Raw genomic sequence first — 26,576 nt, 5'->3', positions numbered from 1 at the left:
ACTTTCTGCTCCTATTCATTCATTCATTCATTCATTCATTCTTTCTTTCTTTCATTCATTCGTATTATTATAGACTCATGGATATTTGTTTTTTACTTTGGGTAATAATCAGATACTACATTATTATTATTATTATTATTATTATTATAATTGTTCCAATTTTGGCAATTGGACACACTTTCAGATGACTCCTGCATCCCTTTGACGTTGTGATTTTTGAGCACTTCCTTAATTTTCTAGCACTGCAAGGTGCTCCTGGCTCATCTTGTGTATTCCTGGCCCATCCCTGGAATCAACTATTTCTTCAAGGAATCCTGATTCTTTTTATTGGAGAATGGTATTAGAATGCAAGATCTGGGCACTGGGTGTAATTTATATTTTAATTTTGTAGAAATATGAAGAATTCAGGAAAACCTGAACACTTAAAGTGGATCAACTCAGTGACCATTCCAGAGTAGCCAAAAATTGTGCAAGGAATATGTCTATAGTATCAGGATCTGCCTTTTCAGGCATTCATCACTGTGGCAGAAATACAGAAAGCAGGAGTGATGGAGACTGGGGAGCGGAGCTGAGACAGGAGTGGAGTGGAGATTGACTTTTCATGTACACCCTTGTTCTCTCTGGATGCTGTACCATGTACAGGCACCTACCTACTTAAAAAACAGGTTGCAGTGGAGAAGGGCTGAAAGTGGATCTGTGGGGTGAGTGGAAGGTATCTAGGTCCTGCACTGTCTCTTTTGCATTGTGCTCTTTGTTTTACTTTCTTTTCTTCCTCCTTTTCTTCCTTCAAGAGTATGTGCTGGATTCCTCAAGTTCATCTGTGTTTGTGTAGTCACTGTGCAATAACGTGAAGATCATTTCTGAGGAGCCCTGGCCTAAAATGTGCTTACATTTTTGTTTAGGTGACCAGATGGCCTCTAGGAAAGCAAGGGCTGCTATATGATCGTAGCTGGATGGTTGTGAATCACAATGGCATTTGCCTGAGTCAGAAGCAGGAGCCCCGGCTCTGCCTGATCCAGCCCTTCATTGACCTGCAGCAAAGGATCATGGTCATCAAAGCCAAAGGTGTGAAAACTGGCTTCATTTTCAAAATGCAGGTGTCAAGAGTGACTCTTATACTCATATGAAAGCAAAATAATGGCTTTTCCAAATATTAAAATAATCCCAAAGTATGTGAAATGATGTCTAGAAAAGACAACAAAAAGTTTTCTCCTCTTGTGCTGTGGGACTTTTCTGGGGAGAGGTAAAGGTCTGATGGTGCAATCTGAAAGTGAACAGGTGTAACTTTTGAATCATATAATGTCCTGTTCCTTTTATTTCTTTTATTTCCTTCACTCATTGTAATATGTACAGGAAGCTTTAAGTCTTCCATGCTGAGTTTTAGTATAAACTATCCAATATGTATAAAAGTATAGACCAGCTCTGTCCAATGCAACTTTCTGTAATGGTGGAAATGTTCAGTGTCTATAGTGTGTCTATAGTGTCCAGTCATTAGTCACTTGTGGCTGCTGAGCATTTGAAATGTGTTTATCCATTTATCTGTTGATGAATATTTGGGTTGTTTCTATTTTTGAGCAATTATGAATAGAGCTGCTATAAGCATTCATGTGTAGGTTTTTAGGTGAACAGAAGTTTTCATTTTTCTAGAATAAATATGTAGAAGTGGATTGCTGGCTTGTATGATAAGTGTATGTTTACCTTTAAAAGAAACTACCAAACCATTTTCTAGAATGACTGTACCATTTTGCTGTTTTTCTATATACTTGCTGATTTTTCTGACTACTAGTTCTGTTGATTACTGAGAAAGGAGTGTTGAAGTCTCCAACTATAATTGTGAGTTGGTCTATTTTCCCTTTTAGTGCTGTTAGTTTTTGCTTTGTTTAGTATTATTGTGTCTTGTTGGTGAATTGTTGTCTTTAAGTAATGTTCTTCTTTATACCTGGTAATTTTCTTTGTTTCTTTTCTGTGAAGTATGAAATTCTTTGTCTACTATTAATATAGCCATTCAACTCTCTTTTGATTAATATTTGCAGGCTATATCATTTTCTACCTTTTTATTTATTTTTTCTAGCTTTATTGATATTTATTGAACATACCATAAAACATATCTTTTTAAAGTATACAGTTCAGTGTTTTTTTTTGTATATTCACAGGGTTGTACAACCATCACCACAATCAGTCTTAGAACATTTTCCTCACCCTAAAGGAGAAATACCGTGCCCATTGAAAGTCACTCCCCATTTCCAACCTCATTCCCATGCCTTGGCAACCACTAATCTACTTTCTGTTTTTATGAATTTACCTGTTTTGGATGTTTCATATACATAGAATCACATAATATGTAACTGGCTTCTTTCTCTTAGCATAATATTTTCAAAGATCATTCATATTATTGAATAATATTCCATTGAATGGATATACCATATTTTTTATCCATTTATCAGTTGGTGGATATTTAGATTGTTTCCACTTTTTTGCTATTATGAGTAATGCTGCTGTGCATATTTATGTACAAATATCTTGGGTATATATCTAGGAGTAGAAATGCCAGGTCCTATGGTAACTCTATTGTTAACATTTTCACAGTGGCTGCATCACCATTTTACACTCCCACCAGCAATGTATGAACGTTCTAGTTTCTCCACACCCTGCTCAACATTTGTTATTTTCTGTTATTGTTTTTAATAGCCATCCTAGTGGGCGTGTGGTGGTACCACATGTGGCTTTGATTTGCATTTCCCTAGATAATAATGTTGGCCACTTTTCAAGTGTTTTTTAGTCATTTGTATATCTTCTTTAGAAAAATATCCATTCAAATTCTTTGTTTATTTATTTTTGAATTATTGAGTTAAGAGTTCTTTATATATGTTCTGGATATAAGTCCTTTTTCAGATCTATAATTTAAAATTTTTTTCTTCCATTCTGTAGGTTGTCATTTTGTTTTCTTGATGGCTCCATTTTACTTTTAATCTGCCTATATCATTATATTAGAAGTGAGTGGCTTGTATCCAGCTGCAGTTGGCTCATGCTTTTTAAAATCCATTTTGACAATCTCTGTATTTTCATTGGTGTGTCCGTTTGGGATTTTGATTGCAAAATCACATATTTTGCAATTATATATTTATAATCATAATTTGATTGTAATGTCATATATTCATTTCAGGAGAATTTATGTCATATAATTTTGAGTCTTTTATATGTAAATAGTATCTCTATTTAAGACTTCTTTCATTACTTCAAAAATTTAATAATATTTTCCAGAAAAATTTTGCACATTTTTTGCTTATGTAATTGGAGTATTTTGAATACTATTTTTTCTATTAAATGTCTTAATTGGTTATTAATACCATATAGAAACATTATTGACTTTTATACATCAATGTTTTATCCAGTACTTTTTCTGAATTCCTGTTAGTTTTATTAGTTGGTCTGAAGATTTTCTTGTTTGTTCTATGTAAATAGGCATATCATCTTCTAATAATGACAGTTTCATATCTTCCTTTCTAATTTTTATTTCTCTTTTTTCTTTTCTTATCTTACTTCATTGACTATGCCGTCTCATATAATGTTGGAGCAGGATGGAAGATATCCTTTTTTGTTACTGATTTCAATAGAATGCTTCTAAAGTCTCAAAAATAAGAATGGTGTTTACCGTAGGTATTTGGTTTGATTTACCAGGCTAAATCAGTTTTTTCCTTATTTAGCTAAAAGTTTTATCATGATTAATAGTCAATTCTTACTGAATGCTTTTCCTACATCTATTGTCATATTTTTCTCCTGTATTCTATTAGTGCGACATCTTACATTAGTAGATTGTCTAGTGCTAAACTATCCTTGTACTCTTGGGGGAGAGAAAACACTAGTTGGCAATAATTTTTTTGATACATTTAGTTTGTTGATATTTTGCTTAGTATTTTTATGCCTAATTTTATTAGTGAGATTGATATATTACCTTCTTTTATTGTACTTTTCTTGTTCAAGTTCAAGTACCCAGGATATTAACATTCAAAAAGAGTTGAGTGGATTACTCCACTTTCTATTCTCTGAAGAATATATATTTTTATATATATATAAAAATATATATCCTGACTTCTAGAATGTAAGGAAAGGGTGAAAGAAAAAACTACAAATATTCAATTATCTTCTACTCCCAATTAGCAGCACTTTTTGAGGTGGTGTGATGTCCCCTACATGCATCAGATATTTTGCTCACTCGTAGGGGCTTCCACCACTGCAGGTGGAGTAAGCATTTTTTTGGCAATGTATGAAAGAACAAACTAATTAATAAACAATGAAACACACATTATAATGGCTTTATGTGAGGGACTTGAAGATTTCAGGCATCTTGAGTCCAGACATCGGGCTATTTTATTCCTCTGTATCTCTGAGCTGAGCACAGGGACAGTACATATGGCATGAACTCAGCCCCCATGTACTTTGTTGGGGGCGGGCCCCTTGAGTTCAATGCATGTAGGGTCCCCTGATGTCATTGCCTTAACAAGAGGCTTGTAATGACCTTTATGAAGCATCTGAGGACAATAGAAATGATTTTATATGATTTAAGCAGAGTGATTTATGCAGAGTCTCGGATAAAGGTAGAAAGAAGCTGAGGATAAGCCTCCTGCTGGCTGCCCAAGGGTACATTTGTGCCTTGGCACTTTTCCACATGCTGTGGTTACTTCCTCGTAACCAGTGTTCTGATCTCACTTTACTTCTCTTCCCTGTGGGTACATACACATCTTTTTGACATGTCAGCATCTATATTCATTCAGCGCAGTGCATTCCTTCTCTTGGATTAGTTCCTCTTCTGGCTTTCCCCATACAGGGACAGGAGTGTGGACCTGGCTGTGCACATATAAGGTGGAACATCTGTGACACAAATTGTTGCTTCTCTTCCTGGTGGTGTAAAGCCTATTGTGATGGGCACATGCCTGAGCAGCAGGTGTGATCTAAAGCTTGTGAGTACGAGGGCATGTACCAGTTTTCTGTGCTGTGCTGTGTGTGGTGAAGCAGGACCAGAATGAGCAGGGATGCAGATGTGCATAACGTTCTTACCTAAGGGACAGGTTGGGTCATGCTGCTGGGCAGTGTGACTGGCAGCAACTTGGAGACGGCTGGAGGCATAGGTGGGTCACACGGGAGGAGGTCCTACTTCTTTTCTCCACAAGTAGGGGCCTTTGCAAGTTCTATTTAGGAGTCTTGGCTTCATGCCTTTTCCTTATACTTTTAATGACTCATGGAGGATGAGGAGTAGTGCTCAGTGGCAGAGGGCCTCAGCACTTCCAGCTGTTATTAAAGGTCTTTCACTCCTTAATGGTATCGGCTCAGTTTCTTCTAGTTTCATCCACATATTTCACTCTAATTTTATTTAAAGAATGAATACCACTTTAGTTGAGTAGTGAGTACATGAGCGTTAATTATTACTATTTTTAAACTTACATACATATGTTATATACTCCTTTAATGTATGATGATTATATCACAATTTTAAAAAAGAATAGCTTCCCAACCCCACTGACATAGTAGCAGGTTTTGGGGGGTAATGATGATTGCTGCAGTACTCCACTTCGATGCTGACTCCTAGGGGCCACTGAGAATTGACACTCTGTGCTGATTGAGCCTTCACCCTGCCTATTTCTAAAGGATTTTAGGTAGCTTAGAGAATAATGACCTCGGGATGTGGAGTCATCCAGAGGTAGAGAAAACTTTCAAAGAGATTTATAGTGTTCCAGGGACTATGGATGTGACTGCCCCAGGGCAGGGTCTCCCATGAGAATGATGCTCAATGGACATGCTATTGGTGGTACTGATCATGCTGAAGAGAATCTCTGTGTTATAAAGAGATTTCCGAGACCCACTTATTTGATTTGGCCAATTTCTGGGGTCATAATAAGTCTTGTATATTTCATGATAATGGACTTTTATTTACATAGTTGTCATTTTTGCGTGATAATAAGTTTGTCTCTAACCTTTGTTCATCAGGGATGGAGCCTATAGAGGTGCCTCTTGAGGAAAATGGTGAACAGGCTCAGATTTGCCAAAGCAAAGTCTGTGCGGACAGGTGAGACTCTGCAGCAGGTGAAAATCTCAGGTCCATCTGCAGGGTGACACTGAGGGGGAAGGGTCGTCTGTTGTGTCCTCCATCCAGTCTGCCGCTGTTCCCACCTCATGTGCTTCCCTCTCATCACGCTGGCTCCTTGCTGTTCTTCAAACCTATTTAGCATGCTCCCTCCTCAGGATTTTGCACTCGCTGCTCCCTCTTCTTGACATGCTCTTCCTCTACTTATACCTCCACAGCGCTCGCTCCCTCACCTCTGTCAGTCTCTGCTGAAAAGACCTCTTCTTAGAGGGGTCACCTGACCTTCCACAGAAATCAGCCCCTCCCTCTCTGCTTGCTTTGTCATAGCCTTCTCCTTGGCATTTATTATTCCCCCAACCTATATCTTCAGTCCCTCTCACTAGAATGCTGACTTGGGAGAATGGGACTCAGTCTCTGTTGCTCCCTCAGAGCCTGGAACACTGTGATGTGGGGGAGGTGGGGTGATGTGGGGAACAGTTTGGAGGAGGCATGGTGGAGCTCAGGTGGGGTGGCCACAGTGGAGTGGTGAGGGAATGGACCTGATTCACATTATGAAGCCTGGTTGGTGGTTGTAGAGTTGTTGGAAGGGGGTTAGGGTGCAAATGGGATGACCAGCTGAGCACCTGTGTTAGGAGCACAGGTGAGACAAGATGGAGGCTTGGACCAGGGTCAGGGAGAAAATCAGGTGGGTGTCAGCTATATAATCTGGAGGTAAACTTACATGAACTAACTGATGGATTGGATGGGGAAGCTGAGGGTGAAGGGGGCGTCATGATGTCCCTCAGGTTGTACAATTATCAGGTGATAATTCATAAATTACATTTCCTTCTGCACTGCCTCATATACTATCATGTAAATCATGAAATGATATGTTAAATACTAAAGCTACATCTGAATTGGACTTGAGTTATTAGGGTGCCTGGATCTCACTGGGGCGATGAAGGGCTACACATTCAGGAAAGGTGCGAAGGCAATAGTGTGATGATCCTGCTCAGCATAACTGGGCCCTGACCATCCTGGAGGTCAAGAGTTGAGCACACCATGTGTCCTTTCACCAGGACTTGTGCTGATAAACATTCATTGTAGCACATCGAATTAGGGCAATGAATTTCGGGCAAACATTTTTGCATGTCACTATTGCACATCTTCACATAGAAAGAAATATAGCCATTTAGGAATGCCTGTAGTTGCTTCTCAGGCCCATCCCTGGTTGTACATTTCGTTTAGCTGCATCTGAGAGAGATGCCATTTTCCAGTTCATAAAGCTTTTTAGATAACTAGAGGTTTCTTATGCTTGGAACTATGAGTACATAAGATAATAAAAATAGGATTCGGTGTACTTTCTCAAAGCACCAGAGAGGATGTGCTGCAAAGTGAGATTTCATTCTTCTCTTCCCTTTCAGCAAAGAAGGGCAACTATTTTTTTCTGGTAAAAATTAAAGATAAGGTAGGTTTCAAATAATATGTATCTTAAGATATAAGATATTAACAATTCTGCATTATAAATTCTGGCGATGTGCACATTAAATTTTTTTAAATTTAAAATTATTTTTAAAAATTCTAGGAGGTTACAGTTTTTTAAAAACCAAATCAATAAATGTACACATATTGGGAATTTGTAGGCATAATGTTCTTTTCACAAACCAAATACATCAGTCTGTGTAGTCTGGCTGTGAGGAAAAATATCGTAGTCAGGCCCATAGTGAAAAACTAAGACGTGCCTGGGTTCGAGACGTTCTTAAAGCAAAATAATGCTCTGGAAAGTCTCAAATTCCAAGGTTTGTGGTTTTCAGTGGCTGTAATTCATATAAATAAGATCTTTCAAGAGGAGCTTCTGAAGCTTTTTATCTGATCTGAAAGTGTTGCACAGGCCCAGTTCTTAGGTCTTCCTGTGCCTTGGATATCTTCCTGCAGCTTCCTAAGCACGCCTGTCACTTTAGGCTTCCTTCGGGCTGGGGGCTCAATGATGTGATGTGGTGTGATATGGTGTGATGTGGTGTGATGTGAGGTATGAGTGTGCTGGTGTGTGTTGTGCTGGTGTAGTGTGAGTGTGATGCTTGGTGTGATGTGATGTGGGTGTGATATGAAATGTGAGGTGTGAATTGTGAATTGTGGTGTGGTGTGGTGTGATGTGATGTAGTGTGATGCTTGAAATGTGGAAATATTGCGCCATCGAGTTATGCTTAAAAATACACTAACATGGACTATTCCTCTCTTTTTTTTGGTCGGGTAAATGATTGTAGAGAAATTTCAAGCTGGTTGTCAGAGTTCCTGGGCCGTCCATGTCATTTGATCAGACAAAGTTCGAACTTTCAAAGAAATGCGAAGAAACACAGCAAAGGTATCACATTTCGGATTGGGTCTTAGGGGACAGGAACTCAGGCTCATCCTTGCATACATCAAAATCAGCCTGTGAAACAGAGTTACGGGGCAATCTGTTTGCTCATGTGGAGTGATCAGCCTTCGGCAGAAAGGTGCTGCGGTGGCCCCAGGTCAGCAGGACCTGCGCGCGTGTGGTCTCTAGGAGAACCCTGAGAGGCCGAGGTGGGATTCTAGGCAGCCACTTGGCCTCTGCTCAAGTGCTCTGCCTCAGCCATGCATGTTTAGAAGCACAATTTTGTATCGATAAATAAAATCATTGGTAGCTTGCTATGTCCTGAGAAAAGTCTTGGTTCTGTCTCCAAATGGTTGCGAGACCTTGGCAGATTCTTGGGCCTCATGGTTCCTCAACTCATGTAGAACTCGACTACTTGGACTTTAAAACGTTTCGTGACAATCTTCCTGCCATAAGCTATTTTTAGGATGAAGTGAGAAAGCAGAGAAGAATGTGCTTTGTAAGTTAACAGTGCCGTAGGGGAAGGAGAGATTGTTTTCAGGTATCTGCTCAAATGTTGTCTTCTCGGGGAAGCCTCGTCTGACAGCTGTCCTTCAAACCAGAGCTCTTGCTGGAACCTCCCCAGCTCCCTTCCCTGTTTTATTTTTCTCTGTGGCACTTTTCACATCCTATAGGTCAGGCGTTTTCTCAGTTATTGTGTGTATGTCCTGCATTTCCTCTACTAGATCATAAGCTTTATGAGGGATTTTTGTCTATTTTGTTCAGTGTTGCATCCCCAGTGCCTAGAACAACACCTGGTACATAGTAGCTGCTCAGTAAATTCTAGATAAATGATGGTGTAGATCGTTGCTACATTACTGGTTTGTGTAGAGATAACCTTGCCTACTGATGGTCTCTCAAGAGAGACTGGCTTGTAAATCCAAACAGCATTCTGACTATATGGGGACCAGTAACAGGGTCTTGGGACCTGCACAGGTGAACCTATGACTCTGCAAATGTATGACAGAGGAATCAAAGGATGTAATCTACTTAGGCTTTTCCAAGTTTTGTTAATTTTTCATGTCATGAGCTGTTAAAGAATTTGAGTTGCTATGTGATGGAAAAAGGGAATAAACTTATGCTCATTTTATCGAAGAGGTGAGCTGGTGGTGCTTGGGCCTGGATAAGCTTAGAGACACGATTAGAGACATGATCACTTCAAGTCATTTATGAAAGAGAAGTTTCTGATGGTCTAGGTCACAGATCTCCAAGCATTTTTGTGTTGCTATACCTTAGAAGAATTTTTTTTAAAGCTATATTACCTCCTCATACATTTTTACATTGTCATCTAAATTTACAAAACTAGTTTAAATAGTTGCACGGGATGAGATTTCCAGCATATTGTAAATATATTCATTTTAAATTAAAGCTTGTACATCACCCTTTTAAATATTAGCCAGTGGAATCTCAATACCATAGTGATTTGATTCCCTTGAATGTTCATTAAAAATATATGAACGAACAGTCTTTTCATGGTCAGAAATTTTATTTCTTTTCTTTTTCTTCTTCAACTTATATTTCCATTCCATTTTCATGACAAAATTTTATTTTAGTTATATAGTTTATGCTTGAAAATCTTTCTTTGATCACCTTATCATATTTAATTTGAAACTAAAATCATATATAAATTGAAATGTATAACTATTTTTAAAGTTTACTGTGATCATAAGAGTCTAAGCGTTAGGAAATTTCTTCTAGGTTGAGTTCTTATCATAATTTTTAATAGTACATAGTTGATCAAAACAACAAAAGTATGTTATAAATTTCAAAAGATTATTATTAAACATAAAGAGAAAACATTCTTGAAAATAAATCTTTTAATGAGACGGCTAAGCTGCCCACCATTAATTCCCATATTCATGAGTAATTGTCACCTATGACCAGAAGAGCTGGTGCTAAGCATTGGTTCTCTTCTGAAAAACCTTGTTGCAGTCAATAAAGAGCTGGAGATGAAAGGAGTTCAGCTAACGCACTGTCACTCAAACCTTTCTTCTGAGACACAGGGATCTAACATTCAGATGACTTGAATCATCTGTCGCTTGACAACTTAATTAGGTGTGGCAGTTTTGTGGAGAGCAAAGAATTGGAACTCATCTGACCTGCGGAGGATCATTCACCCAAGCTTTAGAGACTTATTCTCTCAGCACAGACCCTAGGGTTTTGAATGGGGCTTTTGTTTTCCACCCTGGAGATTTTTATCCCCCAGGGGCGATGTGTCAAAGGAGAGAGAGGTGCAGCCTTTCCTCTATGAGCTGGGAGAAGGACCTTCTGTGGGGAGGGATTGTAACCTCCTTCTCTGACAGAGCCATTTTAGCAAAGAAGACATTTGGAAGTAGAGGGTCTGAAAAGCGATTCTCTTAGAAGTATCTATTTTCGTGTACTTCGGGGTCCTCATACCTAGTTTAGAGACAGCTTGCTAGGCTTTGGTCCAGCCAGCCCCTGTTATCAACATCTTGGCTAAAGACAGAGATGGCATGCCCAACACCGGGGAGATGGAAGCTGGGTGACAGGCTGCCAGCAGTTCTGACCACATTTGATATTTTATTTCACTCGTTTTTCCCACCTTAGTAGTTTTAACACTTGTATTATTTATTTCTAAAGTTAATATCTCACACTTACCCAAGGGCAAAAACCAGCTCTTCCCTGTGTAGATTCAGAAGACTATCCTGGGCCTGTGGCCCTCATCAAGGCCCTTCTCCCTGGCCGCCTTGGGAAGGGCCCCTGGCTCCACCCCACCCATTTCTCCTCTTCTGTATGTTGCTGACAAGTCTTTGCTGGCACAGTTTCACTTCAGCATTTTATTTATTTTTCTTCAGATTATTAGCAGAACATACCAGGAACTCATTTTTGAGCTTTCTGTTTTTGAGAGATTTGAACTATGCTTGGAACATTTTTATTTCCAGGGCACCATTTCTTCCTCTTGTGGAAACAGTCTTTACTATTTAAAAATGCAAGTTAGTGGAGCATGATTCATTTGCATTGCAAGAAAACAACTCTTCTTTTCTTTTATTTTTTTAATTAAAAAAGTTTAACTTTTATTAAAATTTTTTATTGAGATATTATTGACATATAACATTATGTTAATTTCAGGTGTATAACATAATGATTTGATATTTGTATACATTGTGAAATGATTACCACAATAGTCTAGTTAACATCTATTACTACACATAGTTAAAAAATTCTTTTTCTTGTAATGAGAACTTTTAAGATTTACTGTTCTAGCAACTTTCAAATATACAATACATTATTAACTGTAGTCACCATGCTGTACATTACATCCCCATCACTTATTTATTTTATAACTGGAAGTTTGTCCCTTTTGACCTCTTCACCCATTTTGCCCACCCCGACCTCTTGCATTTGGCAACCACCAATCTGTCCTCTGTATCTGTGAGATGGTTTTTGTTTTTGCTTTTTAAGTTTCACATATAAGTGAGATCATATGGTATTTGCCTTTCTCTGTCTGACTTATTTCACTTAACATAATGCCCTCAAGGACCTATCCGTGTTGTCACAAATGTCAAGATTTCCTTCTTTTTTACTTAATGGTGAATAATATTCCATTGTGTGTATGTATGTGTGTGTATAACATTTGCTATAATGGAATTGCTACATATACACACACACAATGGAATATTATTATATATATACACAACATCTTCTTTACCCATTCATCCATCAATGAACACTTAGGTTGTTTCCATATCTAGAAACTCTTATTTTAAATATTCCATCACCTTTAGGTCAATCTGCTGGTACAACAGCCACTCTTTCTCTGGTGAATGAGGCCCAGTATCTGCTGCTGAACAGATCCAGTGTTTTGGAGCTTCAGCAGCAATTAAATGCCAGGTAAGATCCCTTTACTATTTAATGTTTCCTCACAGAATAGCACACAGCTGTAAACATTTTCTCCTGCAAATGAGCCTGGCACCTACCTGGGGAGAAAAGATCCAGGTGTCATGGAGTCCACACTCTTCATTAAGAGACTGAGGCCTAGAGAAATCACAAAGCCTTTTAGGCAAGTTCTCATTAATCTTTGAGGGTTCTCTTTTATCTTCCAATGTCCTTCTTGATGCCCTCAAGATGCTTAGTGAATAACTCTAACTCTCATTTTTTAATGATTACATTTATTAACATTTGCTTTAATGGAATTGCTATCAACTTGACCTAATTTCATTGCCTGCCTTCTCACTGGCCCCTGTCCCCTAGGAGCCTTGCCCTACTTCCACAGTCATTTTGAGTGAAAAGAAGAGTGGTTATGAAAGCTTTTAAAATTATAATTTTAGGTATTGTTTGTTTGTACCATCAGACAGAATCCCTGCCTGCTCACTCCTACCCAGTGCTCTCTCAAGGGACCTTACAGTATTAGGAGATCTAGAGGGGGTTTTGGTTGGTCCAATCCCCCTCATTGTTCTTTAGAGGAAATTGGAGTCCCAAGGTAATCGGACAATTAAGGCAAAAAGAAACAAAACAAAACAAAAACTGTTATATGAGAGCTGGACTGCTCATTTGTAGTCCACAGGCCAGGGAAGGCTGTGCACACCCCTGTCAGCACTGCGAGCTAGGGATTCTGTGACTGTCATGTGCTACATGGTCTTGTACACGTGTGTGCAGACTCGCAAACATGTACAAATAAAAATGACAAAGGCGAGCTGTTTGTAATAATTCCTATTTATAGTCATCGGTGAAAACATGCAACAGCATTCCCTTGCCATGTCCCAGCCTGCCCTCTTTGGGAGTAGAAGTGTGACACAGGGCTCGGTCCCTGGGTGGTCACTGAGCTTTCCTGGCACCACATGACCCTCCTCTTTAGGTACCCAGAGCCCTGGAGAGAGCAGGTCTGCAGTTTTCTGGGATTCTTAGTGTGGAAAGATAGAAATTTGGGATAGGCTTGCTGCAACCCTGGTTCTACCAAAAGGAGCACGTTTTCTACCAGTTGGTTTAGTGCAGTGCTGATAGGCAGGAGGTAGGCGGGACAGGTGGTCAAAGGTAAGAGGAATTGGCCCCATGACTAGTACATGGCAACGGTCCCTGGGGGTCCTGGTTGGTGTAGCTCTGTGTTCTATGTTGGAATTTTATGATGCTATCATGTATATGTTGACCACAATAAGTTTTGGACATAAAACTTTCCCTTTTACAAAGCACAGAGGGAGGATTTATAATCTGGAGAGTAAATCCACAATCAGAATATGTTAGGACTGGAAAGTGCTAACCCTCTCATTTCACATGAAGAAAGTGTAGTCCTTGGAGATCATGGGAGCTGCACACAGTGGCAAAGCTACTCAGTCATCCTGCTCCTGGATTTTCGTACTCCATTCACTGTCAGGAAGGGGCCTGGGACACAGCCATGGACCCCTTATCCTCCCTCAGAGCCTTTCAGTTTTTTCTCCAGGGTAAATTACAGTCATGCTCAAGGATTTCCCCTGCAACTTAAAGTAATTAAAAAAATTTTTTTTGAAGTACGAGATGCAAAAATCACAAGCCCATAGCTCAATGAATTTTGACAGATGTATATACCCATGTAACCACCACCCAGATCAAGGAGAGAATATTTCCAGTACTCCAGAAATCTGCCTCTACCCTCGCCCCTTGGTCAACCCCACTGAAGGTCACCACTATTCTGACTTCTCTCACCATGGTTTCACTTGTTCTTGAACTCAATATAATGGGATCATACAGTAAACTCTTTTGTTGATGTTTTCAGATGCTTTTTCAGTGCTTTTTTCCTTGGGGGGAGAGGGTGTGTTGAGGTGCAGAGCCATTTTATGAGACTTCATAGCAGTAAATAAAAGCTTTAAACAAGAATTGCAAAAATAGCATATGCCAGTTAAAATTCCAAACAGGATGGAAGTTAGGAAATAAATATCAACCCCCACACATATACTTGATATTGTTTTATGATGCTTTAATGTCCAAAAAGAGTGAACTCTTGGTACTTTTTAGGTCTTTGGTAATTAAGCTTGTTGACACTCTTTACATGCCTTGTCCTGACTCACCTCGTAGCATTGGTATTTTCGCAGAAGTTTATTCACTCGACCTCTGTTCACCTGGTTTCTAAAATCCTTCATCTCTTAAATTAAGATCTACTCACCTTTGCACTGCCTCTCATAGGCCTCTCCACAATGTGGGACCATATCCCAGGGGAGACCACTGCGGTCTGTCCAACAGATGGGTGCTTCTTGTGCTTCCACTCACAGTAAAAGCTCGCTCTGACCATCCGGACTTCAGGCCACAGTACAGTTGATGAAGTCAGGCACTGAGTGGTGGAAACATTGAATTATTACAATAGTGCAATCTCCCCAGCCTCTTTCCCTTTTTGGTGTGTCTTAAACAGTGATGAGAATGGAAAAGAGAAATTATTCCCAATGAAAGATCTCATCTCGCGTTTCCGTGCCAATATTATTATCAATGGAACCAGTGCTTTTGAAGAAGAGAAATGGGATGAGATTTCAATTGGTCCTTTGCATTTCCAGGTGAGTTCTGGGAAGTTCTGTTATCCTTGCCCAAGGGTTGCCAGTGGAGACAGACCTCAAACTAGACCAAGATGGTGACAGGTGGGAATCCTGGCTCATCTTTGACTCTTACCCACAAAACCTTTGCAGGAGGGTATATGACATCTGCATTCTGGGGCACCCCTCGGAATGATCCATCCCTTGTACCCCACAAAGGTGGCAGCAGTTTCACATGAGGAAGAGAGAGAGAATGTGCCCTGTTTCAGGTGATCAAGGGCCAAGTGCTGCCTCTACCTCATCAGTCTGTCTAGACTTAAACTTCGTTTTCTTTGAATGCTCCTGTCTATGAGAAATTTATCCTGCTGCAACTTTTGGCCTTTTTGGCTGTCTGGAACTTGTAGAAGAGGGCTCAGATGTCTAGTGGTCCTTCCGTGCCCATGGCTGCTGCACCTTCTCCCCATGCTCTGGCTTTTATCTTGCTGTCAGCTGGGGAAGAGTTTGCAGTCAGAGGTAAAGCCACTTGGATGGCCTCTCTCCCCAGGCTTTGGGCGTATATGCACCCCCGCACTCCTCCCAGGCCTGACCCAGCCAACCTTTCCTAACTCACTAGCCTCTCTGAAATCTCCAGCCTCTCTGAGCTCATCACCTCTTCTTTGCTTGTTATATCAACCTTCTCTCCATTCCCTAAGAAGCCAAACTTCCTGCCTCAGCCTCTTTGCCCTTTGCACTCCCTTTTGTCCGGCATATTCTTTCTGCAACTACTTCAGGGTCTCAGCTCAGATGTTACCGCCTTGGAAAGGATATTCCTGACCCACCACATGGTCAAGCTCTGCAGAGCGCCTGCTCATTCTTTCAGAGCATATGAGGATGGAGACCAAGTCTGTTTTGTTCCTGAATGGACAGGAAAGATAAAGAATAGCTAGGGACAGAGGGTTGGGTCATCTGCATAGAATATGCCTAGTTCTTCAGTGGGGCATGAAATTAACAATACCAGTGTTCTTAGCTAGTTGCATAAAGAGACTATCTTGGGGGATCCTCATATATCGTAACGATAGTTTCCACATTTGAGCATGGCTGAGTGCCAGGCTTGGGCTTGGCTTCTTAGAAATAGTATCTGGACTCCTTATCAAATTCAGCTAAGGAGCTGGATGGGGAAATGAGGCCAAGAGAGGTCATGGGTCTGCCGAGCCTCTCAAGGCAAGTACCAGGCAGAGCTCTTTTACAGCCCGCCAGCTGCTTATGAGTTCTGGAATCTTGATTTTGGTACCACAGTGAGTTATATTTCCACTGGTTTGATTGCCCGCCTGACAGAATGTGAGCGTTAGGAAGAGGTCAAGACACATTCGATGTAGCTGAGTATTTATAATTTCAGCGCTCACTTTGCATTTGCCCATGAGTGAGCAAAGGAGAAAATGGTTATGAGAAAATCAAGTGCTTTTGCACCTTTTCCATGTGCAATAAAAGAAGCACCTTGTCATTGCTGAGTGGCATTCTTTTTTTTTATGTTAACATTTATGGGGAATTGTCTCTCTATAAAAGTAATTCATGCTCCCGGCAGACTATCTAGAATAGAATTATGACCCCTGTTAAGAAGCTGTGTGCTGTGTTTTGTGTAGTGTTTGTATATACGTATATATACATGTACCACACATATACAAGAATACACACATAATTTTGTTTTCTGCTTATTTCAATTATAAAAATAAAATTTTCTCATTTTATCTAATGCCTTTTATAGATTAATTTAAAAACCTACATGATATATATCATATCAATGTAGCATTCTTCTCTACTATTTGATGTTTTAAGTACTATCAGATTTTCCCTATTAAAATAGTGTGAGAATTATCCTTGTACATGAATCTGTGTTTGTACTACTGATTCTTTTCTTGGGTTAAATCTCTAGTAGTGAAATTGCTGGGTCAGAGGACATGGACACCCTAAGGTTCTTTTGTTCTTTTCTTTTTGTGTGTGGTTGACAAAACTTTGACACATTTGTTTTATTTTATTTTATTTTATTTATTATTTTAAAATTAATTTTTATTATGGTGACATTGGTTAACAAAATCCAGTAAGTTTCAACTGTATACTTTAACAGTAACACATATATATATTTACACTGTGTGTTCACCTCCCATAGTTAGATTTCTTCCTGTCACCACATATTTGACCCCTTTTACCCTGTCTATCTCCCTCCTCCCCTCTCCCCCTACCCTCTCGTAACCACTAGTCTATAGTCCATGTCCATGTGTCTCTGTTTGTTTGTCCTGTTTGTTTGTTGCTTTTAGGTTTATATCCCACATATAAGTGATATCATGTGGTTTTCAACTTTTTCTGTCTGGCTTATTTTGCTGAGCATGGTTGTTTCAAGGTCCATCCATGTTGTCGCAAATGGCAGTATGTCATCTCTTCTTATGGCTGAGTAATATTCCTTTGTATATATGGGCCACAGCTTCTTTATCCAGTCATCTATTGTAGGACACTTTGGTTGCTTCCATGTCCTGGCCACTGTGAATAATGCTGCTATGAACATTGGTGTGCAAATATCTTTTCGGATATGAGTTTTCAAGTCCTTGGGGTAAATACCCAGTAGAGGGATTGCTTAGTAGATCAATTCTTAGTTTTTCGAGGAACCTCCATACTGTTTTCTATAGTGGCTGTACCAATTTGCAGTCCCACCAGCAGTGGATGAGGGTTCCTTTTCCTCCACAACCTCTTCAACACTTGTTATTACTTGTTTTGTTGATAATAGCCATTTTTACAGGTGTGATGTGGTATCTCATTGTGGTTTTGATTTGCATTTTTCTAATAGCTAGCGATGTTGAGCATCTTTTCATATGTTTGTTGGCCATTTATATGCCGTCTTGGAAGAAATGTCTGTTCAGATACTAAGGTTTATTCTGATGACTTTCTCACAGAGGCTAAGTGCCAAGTCTATGGTTGTTTATATTTTCCCAGTTTGTCCTCCACCCAATTAGTCCTTTTCCTGGGAGGAACTCCAACTTTGCCCATAACTCTCTGAGATTCGTGACCACTCTTTTCATTCTCTGCAAAGTCCTGAAGCAGCAGCCTTTCAGCTGATAAACAAATGTAGATGATTCCCAGTGGCATCGGCATTGTGAAGAGGTGCCACTTTCTGGCTCCTTATAGTTAGAGTACTGAGCATTTTTGTGTAAGTCTGAAATTGTCTGGAAGATGGCCTTTTACAACCAATCTTCCTAAACCCAGTTTCCTCCCTGCAAAGTGGGAGGGTCTGATCACTTTTATGGCAACCCTTTCTTTTACCTTCTCCTTTCCCAGGTTTTGGGGCCTTGTCACAGATGCCAGATGATTTGCATCGACCAGAAAACTGGGCAGCGAAACCAAAATGTTTTCCAAAAGCTTTCTGAGAGTCGAGAGAGAAAGGTAAGTACCACTGCAAGATATGACACTCCATTTTAAGGTCTTGGTGTTTTGTATACCCCAGAACTACATCTCTAATAGTGCTGAGTAATTTTTAGAAGTGGGGGAGTATTGAAAGGCTGATGAGCTACCATGAAGGTTCTGACTCATCTGTGGCTCCATCTTATCTTTCCTTTCCAAACATATCTTCACTTTTATGGGGGCTCTTATTACGGATATTTTTGATGCTCTCAAATCTTATTGAAGAGGTATGGAGTGTAAATGAGAAATAAGTAAATAAATAATTTTGTTGTTTCAGTATTTTCATCGCAAAGATCTCATGAAGAGTAAAATGCCTTATGATGAATAGAGTAACTACACAGAAAGATTCAGTAAATGTCACCATACTAAGCTTGTAAATCATCTTTTTCAGGGTTAAAATGACTAAATATTGTCGTAGATTCCAGATTATAAAAGCTAAGCTTCCAACAGGTTGATTCTTTAGGAAGCTATATTTCCAGGCTCTCACTTTCTGTTAGAACTTTTTGTTTGCAAATAATTCCCGGAAGCCAAGTAAGCAGTTAGGCTGTCGGAAACAATTCTTAAAAATTAACTGAAATAGCGCAAATGTTTAATCTTGCTGTGATAATAAACTGGCAGGTTAACTCTCGGTAAAATGTTCTGCACTGTTTCCTGTGTTTCTCCAAAACCAGGGTTTTGTTCACAGTGTTCGATTGACACAATCTCCTTACAGATACTGGATAGCTACAGTCTGTAGAGGTGTGGCACTTGAGTGTTATACTCAGCTGAGGCAAGCTGTGTCAACTGGGGCATGGGGATTCTGAACCTGTCCCTTGTAGGTTGTCAGGAGAGGGGATGGGTGGGCACAAATACTGTGGTGCATCGAAGTAGTATTTCTCAGCATCACTATAATTCTCATGTGCACAGAACTTTTACTTTTTAAGTTTTGGAATAATTTTAGATTTACAGAAAAATTACAAAGGTAGTACAGAGAGTTCTTGTGTACTCTTCATCCATATGTGCACAAATCTTAAAGAATTCATCTGGCCCCAGGTCCTAGCCTGGAGCCTGGAACATGTGGCTGGCCAACTGATGTTACCACAGGAATGAACAAATCTGAGAGCACGTCACATACTTTAAAGGGTTCTTATTGGATGGTACTGATGGCAAACCTTGAGCAGATTTACTCAACTGTTAATTTTGTTAATTTGGAGAACTTAACTGACATCACACGTTCTCAAGGAAAATGCAGAATTTTGCTATTATTTTCACAAAATGGCTTTTACATCGGGGAACAGAGTGAAAATCAGCCTGGCAATGATTAGAGGCCCAGAGCTGGAAGAAAGCCATCCTGCGTAAAGCTCAGAGTAGACAGGAAGGAGAAAAAAGAATGTGTCCAGCAATGAAGAGGTGTGGGGTGACTGTCCGGAAAGGATACTTTAGAATGAGAACCTTCGGTGTCTGAAATGAGGAGTCTTCTTATTTCCTACCACATTCTGCTAAGTGACAGGACATATCAAGTCCCAGTACATATCTTTAAAGATCTGGCTTAATTTTAGCTGAATATTATTATTTACAAAAGGATTTCAACTGCTAAAATAATCTAGCTTGTTGTTGCTGTTGCCGTTTTTTTCACAGGTGAACTTTGGAGTGTACCTGATGCATACATCTTTGGATTTATCTTCTCCACGTTTCCTATCTGTAGGAGCTCAAGTGCTCCCTGTGTTGAAAGAAAGCATAGAATGCCACGATTTACCTGCTTCCAGGAAATATCAGGATGTTATCTCCTGAGATTTTTTCAGCATAAATTAAAATTTCTCTTTTATAAGTATCTTCACTCTTATTAAGATGGGTATGTGGTTCAGTAGAACTGGGTCTTTTGAACAAGGAGAGTTCTTTTCGTCTTGGAGACGGAGAATGCTCTCACCCTTTCCTTCCTCCTCTAACTCCTCACTCTTTCCCTGTGCACTGGCCTCGCTCAGAAGGGCAGTTCCTAGGCCCTTGTGCTTTTCAAGAGGCAAATTCAGCATGAACACTGTACCCATGCCTGGCAAGGCTTCCACATGTATGGGAAGTATGATAGTTTAATTAGATGAGATTTTTAATGAGGCTCACTAGGAATATTTGACCTCCTCTGTTTTTCCATTTTCCCATGCTGTTTGTTACTTTGTGTGAGCGCCGAGCTCATCGAGAACGGAAGATTTGATGGTGAGATGCCCAGTTGGAAGAATGCACAAGAGGCAGACATGAGAATGAAACTGTAGGCACCAGTTTTATTGTGTGGAGCACACTTCTGTTGGGAAGTGCAGTTCTATTGGTGGGGAGGAGGAGCACAGTATTGCGTGCACTTCTCCTGCTCCCCGTCTTGTGCTTCCCTTCTGCTCCCCAGGGGACCGCATGGCTCCACACATAGCAGAGTACAATAGTGGCCCTCAGCCACACATGTGTGATACAATAAGCTGAAGTATGTTTACATATTTTAGGCGCTGGTGCCCTACTACACTCATGTAACATTCTAAATCTGGGATTCTATTTCTAGCCACAAGCCTGGATCACAGTCAGACCTGGGACCCTCTGGGCCTGGAACGCACACTTTGTCTTTCAACCCCTTTGCACTGAGGAAGGTAGTCTGATCTTGAGGGAGTGAGGATGTGCCCCTTTCCCTTCATGTACGCAAAGAGGTGGATTTACGTTCAGGAGCCTGGAGTGTGACTTGTGGCCATGTTCCCTAGGAGAGGTTTGACCAGGATATTTATGTGTGGAGCAAAGGCACAGGCTAGCAAGTCCCTTTCTCTTGTGTCCTCTTCCTGCCCTCCATCCCTTTCCTCCTTCCAGTCGATGCACTGAGGACTGCTCAAGATCCTGAAGTCACACTCATTGAAGGTGGTGTCATTTGAGCAGTTGTGCTCTCCTCCACAAGCCCATCAGTCAGTGTTGGTTCATCCACCCAAGAACCTCCAAATCCTAGTTAGGAGGAACTTTGGAGGCTGAGGGATCCTGTCTATGCCGCCTCTGACCAGAGCTCTTGCAGCGTCCAGTTCAATATGTCCAGGGACAGAAAGCTCATCTCTGATGAAGTTTCCCATCCCATTGAGTTGCTCAAAAGTCCCTTCCTGCATTGAGTTTGTATCTGCCGCCCCATGTTGCCAGCTGTGAGTCTTGCCCTGTTGTACGTAGAATGAGCTCATATGCTCCCGAATCCATTTTTCTCAAGCCTGGGGTCCATACAAGAACCCCAAGTTGTTAGCCAAACATTCAGCACCTTTCACCTGGATGTTCATTCATCCAGTCATTTCTCTTCCCTAATGCCTGCCCACCACTGCCCACAGCATCTTCTTAAAGCCAGCGTCACTGTGTCTCTCTGCTGCTCGGTTGTTTACACGTCATGCTCAGGCTTCAGTGTCTGATATAATCAGACCCCTGGAGATTTGGAGTTGATTTGTTTCATTATCTTATTTGTAGGACTTTGTGTTTTTCCCAGCACTCCGTGAGATTTGAAAGATGAAGAGTGCCTCTATTCTCGAGGGTTGTTGAGATGGAATCTTGTGCTTGCACTGTCATTTGATATGCAGAATCAAGTGTAAGAAGTGACCTCTGACTCAGTGGTTCCTGAGGTCAGTGAAAGAGGAGGCAAGTGAGGTTAGGCGGGGGTTTTATTATTTCGAACTGTTTATTAAAAATTTGGCCTCTTCCAAGACTCAGCACTACTTTATCATGTATATGAGCCTGTCCTCATCAGCTAACGGACTGGAGAACAATGCACTTAGATGGTGGCCCTTATTCAGGCAGGTTCATACAGGAGGAAACTGTTCCCAGAAGGCATGCTGCAGCATTTCCCAAGAATTTTCATCCCATTAAACCTGATAGGAACCAAGTAGGAAAACATGTTCTACAACAATTTGATCATCTGTGTCAGCAACATATTTTCAACGGACAACTCATTTTGTTCTTGTCCACGCCCTTGTCACTTTTCGCAGTCAGTACTTTTGGGACTGATTTCAGACATTTTACTGCAAATCCTTTCCTCTATAGCACAATTATTTAGTTAATTACTTATAAGTATTGATTTAACATTGTTCTGTCTTTACCAGATTGTAAGGACCATGAAGATAGGACCTGCACCTGTTTGGCTCATCAGTGTATCCCCAGTGTTAGCAGATATTAGGTGCTCAGTAAAATTTGTTGACTGACTATATTAAAGCTGGCTCTGTTTTTAAAATTCATTGATTGATTCATTGATTTCAAATGTAAATTTTTTACAAGGTCAAATTTCAACATTTCTCATATGAGATTTCAGCTAAAAATGTATTTTGTATATTCGGTTAGGTAGTTTCATATTCAGACTTTTTGGGTATTTATGATCCTGTGTCTCTTTCTTGGTCTCTACCTCCTGAAGTTTAGCTCAAGTGCTTCTAAAGGAGTGTGAAAATCAAGGGCAATGTCATGTTTTTGGAATTTAATTCTAATACCAAATCTCAGAGGGTCACTGAAAGTCAAATCATGTGTGTGTGTGTGTGTGTGTGTGTGTGTGTGTGTGTGTGTATTTCAAGTCTGAGTATAAGCAACATCAACATGTCTTTCTGGGTGTTCCCTTCACAGTCTTTGCAGCTTTGGGCGGGGATGGGTGGTGGGTGGGTAGTTCTCTTCTGCCTACCTTAGAGTAAGTGCCAAAGCTCCTCTGAGGAGGGTGGTAGTGTTGACTTCTTCCCATTGAGACTCAACCTCATCCCCTCTTCAATCTTGTGGGATGGGGAAGGGCAGGCGGTGATTCCTTCCTCCTGTTTAAAGATGTCCATTCATTCATTTGCTTTCCATTCAATGTGTGCCAATCAGTTTCTAGGACTACAGAAATGGAAAAAAAAATCAGCATGTATATTTAAAGATCTCACTGTAGGGATGACACTGAGAGGGGAAAGACACTAATAAGAAGTCAGGTGTGATACAGAACGTTTCAAAGACATGCTGCTCTCTGATGCATGCATTCATAGTTTGGGGAGAGTTCAGGGCACAGCTGGAAGCAGAAGGAAAGCTGGCAGACACTTTCTAGCCTGCTTTTTCCCAAGTCCCTTGTCTTGTGCTGACAGAATTAACTTCTATGTGTCTCGCCTTGCAAATTGCCAAATTAAAATCATGGCCAACATCATCCTCTATGAGCAAGTTATTGAACATCTCTAAGCCTCATCTGAAAAGCAAGGAAAACCACAGTACTCACCTTATAAAATTGTTTGAGAGTTAAATGAGGTATTTTGTGTTTAGCACAGTGCGGCAAAATGATAGTCTGATTGAGCCGTGTCTACCACCTGGTGGCAGCATTGGGTAAATGCAGATGTTGTTATTTCAAGAGGCTGAAAATTATTCAGACCAAGAAATAATTCAGGAATTGGCACTCGGGCTAAACTTCAGGAAGCAGAGACCAAGGAAGAGACACAGGATCATAAATACCTAAAAAGTCTGAATATGAAACTACCTAACAATATACAAACAGGGAGAGGTCAGTAAATCCTAAAGGATGGCAAACATTAGGGCACTTCTCTCTGCCTGGCTTCCTTACTGAACCAGCTGAGAGATACTTTTCATTATTGACATTGCAGCCCTTTAAAAGTTAATTCCTGAATTATTTCTTGGTCTGAATAATTTTCAGCCTACATTGCATCAACCATTCTTTTGGGGTCCCCTGGTTTTCTTAGAATTTTTTTTTTTAAGTATGCTGCTTTGAACCAGTTGTCTTGCCAGGTAAATCAATCTCTCTCTGTCTCTCTGTCTCTCTGTCTCTGTCTCTGTCTCTGTCTCTCTCTCTCTCTCGTTTTAATATATAATACCTAGTCTTAGCAGCGTATCCATATTTTGTGGCCATGAAGTTTATGCAGTATTAAAATAATCTTTAAGGAAAAGAATACAAAATAAAAATTGTGTACAAAAATGAATGTTTACTTGCATGAGAAAAGGAAGGGCTTTGGAAGAGTTCTGTTCAAGTGAGAAGCCTTGAGCTTAAGCTTTGTTACTTTTGCAACAAATCCACCTTTGCCTGGTTTTCTAGTGGCTCTCCTTTCCTGTTCCAGCTTTTTTCAGTTGTCAGAATAAACCACATTTTGTTTACTTTCACTAGAATAGGCCACATGAAGACCTGTCCCGGTCTTTTCTCTTCCACCTGTGGCTGGAAACTAATTGTTTTGTCATCACTTTACCTATACTTCCCTGAAAACAGCCACTCCATATCTTCTTATTGGGTCTAGGGGTGCAGCAGGGCCCACCCTTAGGAGGATCATCCAGGGAAGACACTCTAGCCTTGAAAATATGTTTAGGGTCATTTGGGCAGGGGATTCTGTGGTCTCAGGTGTCTGGAAAACGATCTAGAGAGAGTAGCTTGGGTCCCAGGTGGGTATGAACTCTCGGTCCTATGAACTCCTTGCCCTTTAGGGAGGGGTGGGCAGAATGAAGCTCTCTAAAGGCAGGGCCCCTCTTGCTCTGGCTATGGGTAGTACTGGTAAGAACTTTTCTGGATAAAGTAAACTACCTCAGTGAGAGGACCTACAGATACTCAAAGAGAAAGCCATTTGCCCACTGGCTTGATCTACAGTGAAGCCCACCAGGCAATGTGCCAATCAGTTTTTAATATAAATGAACAGCTGAGGACCACAAAAATTGGAAGATAATCTCTATTAATAAAAGAAAAAAAACTGAAAGAGAAGAAAAAACTCCTCAAAGAACACAGAAACAGTGCAATGAAATGAAAACTTTAAAGGGTAATTAATAATATCAGGGAAATCCTGGAGACAAGAATAAGATATTTCTTAAAACTTAGAGAACAATAAAGAGTTCTTGAAAATTAAAAACCTGAATGCCAAAATTAAAAATTCAGTAAAAGAGAAGGAACATATAGTTGTAGAAATCTCTCAGAAAGTATAACAACATAGTCAAAGAGATTAACAGAGTGGAAAAGTTAATTAGAGGATCTGTTTAGTGGTCCAACATATAAAGAATAGGAGTTCTAGAAAGAGCAAGCTGAGAAAACTGTGGAGAGCAATATCGAAGACATGATACGAGCACATTCCCACAAGTCAAAGAACAAAATCTCTAAGTCAAAAATACCAATGGAATGTCAACATGATGAATGAAAAGAACTCACAACCAGGGCACCTCATCATGAAATTTCAGTAAATTGCAAATAACTAGAAGGTTCCAAATTTTCCAGGGAGAGGGAAAAGAAAAGGCTACATATACAAAGTAAATAATCACCATACCGTAGATCTTAATGATGACAATGAAGCAATGCCTCAAAATTATGAGTGAAAATCATTTTCAATCTAGAATTGTATATCATGTGTGTTAGATGGTTGCAAAGATGACTGCAATAGTTACTCATATCTGGGCACTGATACCTCTCCCATCAGGAAGTAGAATTTATTCCCCTGCTCCTTGATTCTAGGCTGGCCTTGACTTACTTTGACTAAAACAAAAGTGGCAAAAGTGCCACAGCATCAACTTTGAGCCTGAGGCTCAAGAGACCCTGCAGCTTTTGCTTTTGAACTCTTCGAAAGCTACTTGAAAACTGCCAATGGATGAGAAGCTACGTGGAGGAGGGATGAGCCAACCCAACTGAAGCCCCCCAGACCAACCAGCATACATTACTAGTCATGGACAGAGGCTATTTTAGTCTAACCAGCCCTAATCAAGCTTGCAGATGACTGTAACTATAGGAGTGACCTCAGCTGAGCCCAGCCCAAATTGCTGACTCACAGAATTGAAAGCAAATAAATAGTTGTTGTTTGAAGCTCCTGCATTTTGGGATGGTTTCTTATGCAAAGAAGACTAAATAAAACAGGAATTGGTACCAAGAAGTGGAGTGCTGCCATAACAAACAGCTAAAATGCGAGGTATTGGTTTTGGAACTGGGCAGGGAACAGATGCTGGAAAGGTGGGGAGGAAACCGCTATTTGAATCTGCGTGTAGATGAGGCCTGTCAAGGGTAGCTCCTTGGATACCACTCCTCTGATCCAGAGACTTAAATAGACAAATTTTATGCCCCTTCAACTCTAGTATATAATGGTGAAACTAATGTCAATGGACACTCTCATTCAAAAATAGAGAGACTGGGACACATACAAAGTCACTGGTCTACAGCAATTCTGAACTCCAGCCAGGTACACATTGCCAGTTCCTACTGTTCCTGCAAAGTTGGGCCATTTCTGCTCCCTGTGATGGTTTTCAAATTTAACGTTCTTCATGCCTTTTAGCTCGATCCTCTGATAGATCTTTCCTTTACCAA

General features: G+C 40.3%; 1 protein-coding gene across 1 annotated transcript in view; it reads left to right on the top strand.

Annotated features, from left to right (window-relative positions):
- MOCOS (molybdenum cofactor sulfurase) overlaps positions 1-20,143 on the top strand; it is a 40,632-nt gene extending 20,489 nt beyond the window's left edge. The window contains 7 exon segments of the mRNA XM_039843001.1: positions 903-1,065; positions 5,983-6,078; positions 8,325-8,420; positions 12,200-12,305; positions 14,791-14,929; positions 18,209-18,313; positions 19,949-20,143. Of these exon segments, the coding sequence (XP_039698935.1) occupies positions 903-1,065; positions 5,983-6,078; positions 8,325-8,420; positions 12,200-12,305; positions 14,791-14,929; positions 18,209-18,313; positions 19,949-20,101 (858 nt within the window). The 3' untranslated portion in view covers positions 20,102-20,143.
- The last annotated feature ends 6,433 nt before the right edge of the window (positions 20,144-26,576 follow it).

The sequence above is a fragment of the Pteropus medius genome, unplaced genomic scaffold, assembly GCF_902729225.1.
Source record: "Pteropus medius unplaced genomic scaffold, Ma_sr-lr_union100, whole genome shotgun sequence".
Lineage (NCBI taxonomy): Eukaryota > Metazoa > Chordata > Mammalia > Chiroptera > Pteropodidae > Pteropus > Pteropus medius.
This window is presented reverse-complemented; position numbering and strand designations above follow the sequence as displayed.